Source organism: Halyomorpha halys, unplaced genomic scaffold (assembly GCF_000696795.3).
Source record: "Halyomorpha halys isolate HHAL.00 unplaced genomic scaffold, Hhal_1.1 Scaffold625.1, whole genome shotgun sequence".
NCBI classification, from domain to species: domain Eukaryota; kingdom Metazoa; phylum Arthropoda; class Insecta; order Hemiptera; family Pentatomidae; genus Halyomorpha; species Halyomorpha halys.
The window spans coordinates 421375-428808 of record NW_027114461.1 but is presented as its reverse complement, the minus strand read 5'-3'; the positions used below and the strand labels follow the sequence as shown (position 1 = coordinate 428808).

General features: G+C 32.1%; 1 protein-coding gene across 1 annotated transcript in view; it reads right to left on the bottom strand.

Annotated features, from left to right (window-relative positions):
* The window catches only part of LOC106692002 (deformed epidermal autoregulatory factor 1), a gene marked incomplete in the record, with an annotated part of 26555 nt that overhangs the window by 9650 nt on the left and 9471 nt on the right, over positions 1–7434 (bottom strand). Inside the window, 2 exon segments of the mRNA XM_067051645.1 lie at positions 281–726; positions 6001–6100. Coding sequence (XP_066907746.1) covers positions 281–726; positions 6001–6100 — 546 coding nt within the window.

Here is a 7434-nt window from a genome sequence, read left to right as displayed (position 1 = left end):
AAATTATTACAATATATATTAGGTATTCATATATAATGTAAACATATTTTATGGCAAACCATCTGTCTGGATCAGTTAATCATTTCAATAAATCATTTTATTATATTATATTATTAAAAAATCTATTAAATGTAAATTAATACTTACTGTCTTGAAACACGGATTAATTTCAAAGGAATGTAAAGTGGTAAGTGAAAATAGTGTGATATGCACGCCAAACCATAATTTTACTTTCATTTAAATAAAAAAATAAGAGCAAACATGTTTCTGAGTAAATTACCTCGAACAAGCTACTTGAGCTTCAACTCGCGCCGAAAGGACGGCTTCCACTTTTTCTCTTTTATACTCAAACTGCAAATGATCCCTCTCTGTCTTCCACTGTTCTTTGAGGTCGTCCACATCTTTACGTAATTGGAATGCCATTTTCAAGATTGTACCAGCTGCCTTGTCAAGACGTCCTATTAATTCAGACAGGGGTCCAGGGAGAGATGTATTAGTATCTTCATTCACCTGCTGGCCATTACCATTAGTACTAGAATTTACTACTGTCCCAGTTGCACTAGTCGTAGTAACTTCTTGAGAGCTTTCCAATTCATTATTAGAATCACAGCTTTCATCTCCATTAACTCCATTGCCCATGTCTCTTTTAACTTTTCTTAAACTTCCGTCTTCATTCTCTTTTCTCCGTTTCCTTTTATATGGGGTGAAAAGACGAACAGGACCCATCTAGAAAAAAAGTAAGTACAGCTATGATTCAGACTGATAACTTAAAGTAACTAACTTTTTATTTATTGAAATTTACAACTGTATAAATAAAAAAAATACAAGGGGTGAATGTGATAAATGTTTCCAAGCACATGATAATCTTGGGAACGAACCACATAATGGTGGAACTTCAATCATTGCTTTAAATTACAAGATCCTGTGGCCATCTTCTTTTCTGACACCTCAGAATATTATCAGTGACTGTTAAGGATGAGAGATTAAGAGCTTTTTAACTACTACTACCAAACTAAGGTTTGAGTGTGTAAGGATTTTGGAATGAGGTACATCAATTTTGGGCCAAATCTGCAACCAATTGAATTTTTAGGTCTTTATGGATATGTTTATTTGTGATGTAAAAGGAGCATCAAGGATTTTGGATTGTAAGGACAGGATATCGGAGGAATTTGATGATTTGGTAGAGCCCCAAAACTCAATTCCATACATTCAAATAGGTCTGATTGTCATAGTGTATAAAAGTTTTTTGTAATAAATGAGAAGTTTAGAGCATTTGTAGGTGTTGTAGTAATTGGAATCTATTTGCAGTTTCTTGTTGTTTCAGTCTAGATTCCAAGTAAGACTCTTGTCAAGATGGAGTCCTAAGTAGCGAATCTCTTCAACAGGCTTTAGTGGGATATTAAAATAAGATATAGTAGGGCAGGAGAGAAGAGGTTTATGACGGAGAGTAAAGATAATCTGATGGGATTTGTAAGGATTTATTTTGATACTCCAGTTGTGACATCATTCTTCAATGGAACTTATGAGTGACTGCAGAGTTTATGATGCAGTAGTAGGGTCATTGTTTAATGACTGAACACATGTGTAATATAAACTTAAAGTAAATAATTTTTAAAAAAATTTAAGATGACCTGAGTCAAGGTCAAGACTAACAACATACACAAAAAATTAAAATAAAATAGAAAAAAAAAATTGTTGAATTTGGCCCTCATTGTAAGCCTTCTTCACGACTACAAAAAAATGTAATGGAAGTATATAAATCCACAAGAAAAAATTAATAACATAGGTATAAATGAACTAATACTTTGGAAATAGATTCACACAAAATAAATGAATTGAACAATAGAAAAATGAGGTTCGTTGATTCAAGTGGAGTTCTGGTTAAAATTTTATTTTTCCCTGAACCATTCTAAGCGCATCAACCATATTAGAGAGTCAGCATATGTTGAAATGGTAGAAGGAACTCAGATGTTTAGATGTGTTATGAGTAGAGACCAGATTTTGTTCCTTAGCTCTGAAGGAGAATTAGAAATACAAATCATGGAAAAGACTTTTTTTTTTAAATAATTTATTTATTGTTATTTACAACTGTATAAATATATATACATCAAGTAAATTTGTGGTAAGTGATATAATGGCATGGCACAAACATATGGAGAATCTACTCATTGATAGAACTCCAAAAACATTTCTAGAGGAGTAGATCTCGAGGCCATCTTCTTTTCAGACGCCTGGGGGGATTATTATGTAATGAAGGAGAAACCAGGTTAGAAACGAGTTGGTTTGGGTGATTGGGAAGTTTATCATGGAAGGATTGGTATCTGGTTCTGGTCGAATCGGCAATATCTGGGACATTGAGGTCCTTATGGATGACATGATTAGTGACAAAGTAAGGAGCATTAAGGATTTTGGACTGTAAGGATTGGATTCGGGAGGAATTCGATGGTTTAGTGGAGCTCCACAGCTTAACTCTGTATATCCAGATAGGCCTTATAATAGTCATATAGATCAGTCTTTTGTAATGGATTGGAAGTTTAGACCATTTGTCAAGTAAATGTTGTAAAAGTAGGAATCGACCAGCAGTTTCCTGTCTTTTCAGTATTGTGTGAGGATTCCATGTCAGTCATTTGTCCAGATGTAGTCCTAAGTAACGGATCTGTTCAACAGGAATAAGTGGGTATTATTAAAAGATACTGTGGGGCAAGACGACGGTTTACGACAAAGGGTAAATGTGATTTGGTGTGATTTATTGGAGTTTATTTTAATCCTACAGTTTTGGCACCATTCTTAAGGGTGGTGATGTGGGAATGGAGGGTTTGGGATACAATGGAAGGATCATTATTCACTGACAATAGGCATGTGTCAACAGCATAAGTGGTGAGAATAATGTTAGAATGAGTTGGGATGTCACCTGTAATTTTTTATTGGAAGAAGATAGTTGATAGTAGATAGTAGAAGACAGGGTGGCGGTCAATAAAGGTACTAAAATAGTATAAAAAACTATTGTTAACCATATCGCCTCACTTTTCAGGGCTTTGTCAGAGTTGTCTTGAATCAAAAAAGGATGACAACTCAACCAGTTAACAATAAAAAGTTGTTTCTACTATTTTAGTACCTTTATTGACCACTATAACCATAACGACTATTTTCCTACAAAACAGTAATTTTTTATTGCACGTTTTGGGAGTTTTCCACAATTTTGTACGTATTGAGTTTTTCTGCACAAAATTGCATGTTTAACTATTTTGTGGTAAAATTTTTATTTTTGTTAAATCAATTTTCATACTTGAACTAAATTTCGTACATCTTAAAGGTTAAAATTTTTATATGCCGATATTTATTCATTTTAATTTAGTTTTATTACTTTAAAAAATATAGTTTAAAATTGACAAACATAAGTTCCAAATGTTCTCAAAATAGCATTGATTTCAGGTAACTATGAAAAAGTCTCTATAATAAGCTTGTTAAATAGAACAGTGTTATTTTTTTTTAACTTGGATTCTTAGCCCACCTCTAGCCCTTCATTCTTCTGTATGACTATTTTGACTCGTGGGAATTTAATTTTTTTTTTAGTTTTATAAAATTATATTAACTATTTTCAAACTAAAAATCAATTGGTCAGATCAATATAAATATACCTCTACCTTTATAATCAAACATTGTTAAGTTTTTCAACATTGACTTATCTCTTGTAAGTTTATTGGTTATCAGTATATTTGTATATAAATACACAATTGAAAAACTAAGCGGAAGAACATGCTATGAGAAATTTTTGAGGATTTTAAAAAGAAGATTTTTCTTGGAAGAATATTTTTAAATTCTCCTTTCTACCTAATGCCTTGCAAACTTTTTCTAAGAAAAAAAAATACAATCGATTTGTCACATATAAATCATTGAATGTTTATTTACAATCTTAAGAACAAAAGATTTAACCATTTTCCCTGGATTGAGCCAAATTTAATTAATATGAAAAAAAAGCTAGATGAATTTAAAGAATAACAAGCAAATTTTAAAAATGAGTTTTCCAAGGATTGAGCTAAATTTAATCAATTTGAAAGAAAAAAGCTAGATGAATTTAAAGAATTACAAGCAAATTTTAAATATGCGTTGACAATTTGATACCTAAATATTCCTATTTTGTGAACCCAAAATAGGAAGATCAACTTCCAATTCCTGAAATAATACAAGGTGCATTCATAAAGTTTTAAGTCTGGTCTCAGAAAATTATTCAACATTCGTGTACAGTGAAACAAAGTCTTCAAAATTCATGACCCTTATTTTGGAGCTAATTTATGGGAGCAGAGTCAGGGATGTAAGGTGGCTGGGGCAATGTTGCCATGTCTAACTTAGCGAAACTTCAGCACAGCGAGCAACTTGTGAAAAGATGCATTGTCATGGTGTAGAATCCAATCGTCTTTGATCTCTAGGCAGACTCCATCCTTCAAACAGCGGAGCACTCCAATGTAAAACTGACCTATGACAGTCTGATAGTGTTTAAAGTTCCCACACTTTGGCTTGTTGAAGGCCTCCCAGTTCAATCTTCATTGATGTCCTTGTAGCCCCCTTTGAACCATTGCAAGTGGATGGCTTCTTCTTCCAAAGCATATTTGAATCGTAGCAAAGGTCTTTGTTTAGTTAGGTACAAAATTTTATCGAATTATGCTATATTTTCAGCTCTACAACTTTTCGACTGAGGATTCTGACCTCAGAGGTATCTGCTGTTTGTGCAGTCTATTAGCTGACACTCCCACTATTCTGGGTTCTGATTCAACTAATTTTTTTCCTAATGAATTATTTTTTATTTATTACATGTTGTAAATAGTTGACTGCATTAATTGATTGCGGTCAAGATTAACTAAAAAAATAGTAAAAATTACTTAATGATTACTATTTTTCTGATATTACAGGGGTTCTTTAGGGATAAAAAGAACTAAATACAATGAAGGTGAAATTATTGTAGAAGTACAAAATGAAATATATATTGTAATATCCTCTTTTTTGATAAATAACTGTTTTTTATGTAGTTGTTCTTATTGATGTTTTTAGTTATGTTCTATTTTATGTATCAATGTTCAATATTTACCATTTGTTTTGTTGAACCATAAAGCAAACTAGCCAATTTTGTTCAGTAAAATATGAAGTAGAAAACATTGTTAAAAGTAGTCAAGATCTTGGCGCCATTCTGTAGTCTGTCGAATCGCTGTTGAGCAGATTTAAATATTTTCAACTTTAGTTATTTCGCTATCATGATTGTATTTACAGTAAATTTAAGTAAAAATATCTGATAATTCTTTTAAGTATAATTGTGTTCTGGTTGTCTGGAAAACTCATCCTGAGATAGAGTAAATAATGTTATATAATTTAAAATAAAATTCTCATATCTATTTAATATTTAATTTATTTATTAAAACCTTGTAATCATGAAAGCTATATTTTAGATCTGAGAATTTAAAAAAACAGTTAAAATTCCTAATAATTATTTTAATTAATCTAAAAAATTAAAATATTTAAATTGTTGAGAAATAAGTAAACTATGGGCCATTTGAGCTGAGAGAGTTAAGTAATTGCCTCGGGACTGCAGTGGTGTCAGTTTGAATCCGGCCAGAAGATTAACGTTTATTGCTATGGTGGCCTCACTGAAAGAAAACTTTACCCTCCTCTCCCCCCAGCCCCCCCCCCACCATAGTCAGAATAGGTTGATTATCTCAAGATAAACTCCCAATACTTCAGAAATGACCAGGAAGGGGTCATAAAAAAAAAAGAAAAAAAGAAGAAAGGTAACCTTTGAGATATAAGTTCTTGACGACTTATGGGTAAAGCTTTTCTCCCCTCAAACTAGTTCATGCATACTAAAAGGTCCCTTCCTAAAGTTGTTTATCTATATTTGGAATAAAACTTTAATAACAAAAACATATGTTTTTCATTCATTTTATCATATCCTAGTAGTAAATAATATTCAATTTGTTCCAATAAAATATAAACACTTGTTAAATTTCTTACCGCACGTTCATCATCGCAGCAGGCAGCACAGGTACAACTTGTAGCATGAGGAGTGAGTATACCACCATCAATCAGGGATAGCAAGCTTCTGCCACCAAACCTGTCATCAGCATGTTAATAGAATTAAATAACATTACAAGACAGTATATCAAATATTTCTAAGTGTATTTAAGTGATTCTCAAACAACAGACAATTTTCAAGTCCAAGTCTCACTCTAATAAAATCGTTATCAAGGATCAAAATACATTCATATTGATTTCAATACCATATCTAAGATTTCTTTCTGGTAGAAATGATGAGTTAATTATATTGCAATGTTTCATTGCCTTTGCTAGGAGTACTTTAATTCTCATTGCCATAGGTGTCCCCGGAAAACATTTTTAAATTGATATAACATATTATTAAAATTGATGAATATATTTTAACTTTGATTTAATCCACCTCTCAGTGGTTAAGCACTTAATTTTATTTTTTTAAATATCAAGATTGAAATTTTTTTCTGTGGAAGCATGAAATGAATGAAATAGCCTTTTATTTATGCAATAAATTAAAATCATACAAAATACAATAAAACATTTAAAGAAAATAGAGAGAAAGAAAAAAGAAGAAATAAATTCATATAAATAATAGTTGACAATCATTAACTTCTATCAATTTTCTTTCCATCTTTTTATATCCTTTCCTGCGTAGGCCTTCCCTTTCGGAAATAATAGTCAGCACTTCCTCTTCTTCTTTGAAGGTTGTAAGGAGTCCATCCAGTGACAATTTTTGACCATCTGTCATCTACGCAATGAAGGAGATGCCCTGCCCATTTCCATTTGCTCGATCTTGTCACCTTCAGTGCGACAGTGAGTTCTGATTCTTTCTGGATCCAAGCATTTTTTATTCGATCTATTTTCCTCACAATCACAATGCTTCTTCCAATATTATTTTGCCACACCTGTAATTTCCTCTCCTAAGCTATAGCCAGTGACCACACTTGGCATCCATAAGTGACTACTGGGCTAATGCAACAATCATAACCTACCTTTCAAGGTCAATACTTGTTTTTCCCTTCATTACATGCCAGGGGAATCAAAACTTTTTCCAGCCGAGTGCCAATCTCCTCTGTACCTCCTTTGCTCCTCTATCCGTGAATGATATTAACTGACCCAGATAAATATACTCTTCAACATACACAAACACTCCTTTTTTATGCCATTAGTCATAAGTTTCGTCTTCTGGTAGTTCGGGTAAAGACCAACCTCTTCACACAATGCCAGAAGCTGCTTCATCATTTCTCTTTGAGAAAACCTTATTCTCTTTTGTTTTTTCTAGTTTAAAATAATTAATTCTTTAATGTGTCTTTTGTTATAAAATCTTAATAGTCTCATTTAATTTCACTAGCACTACTAATCCTATATATGTACCTTATTTTTGCTATTGACAATTTT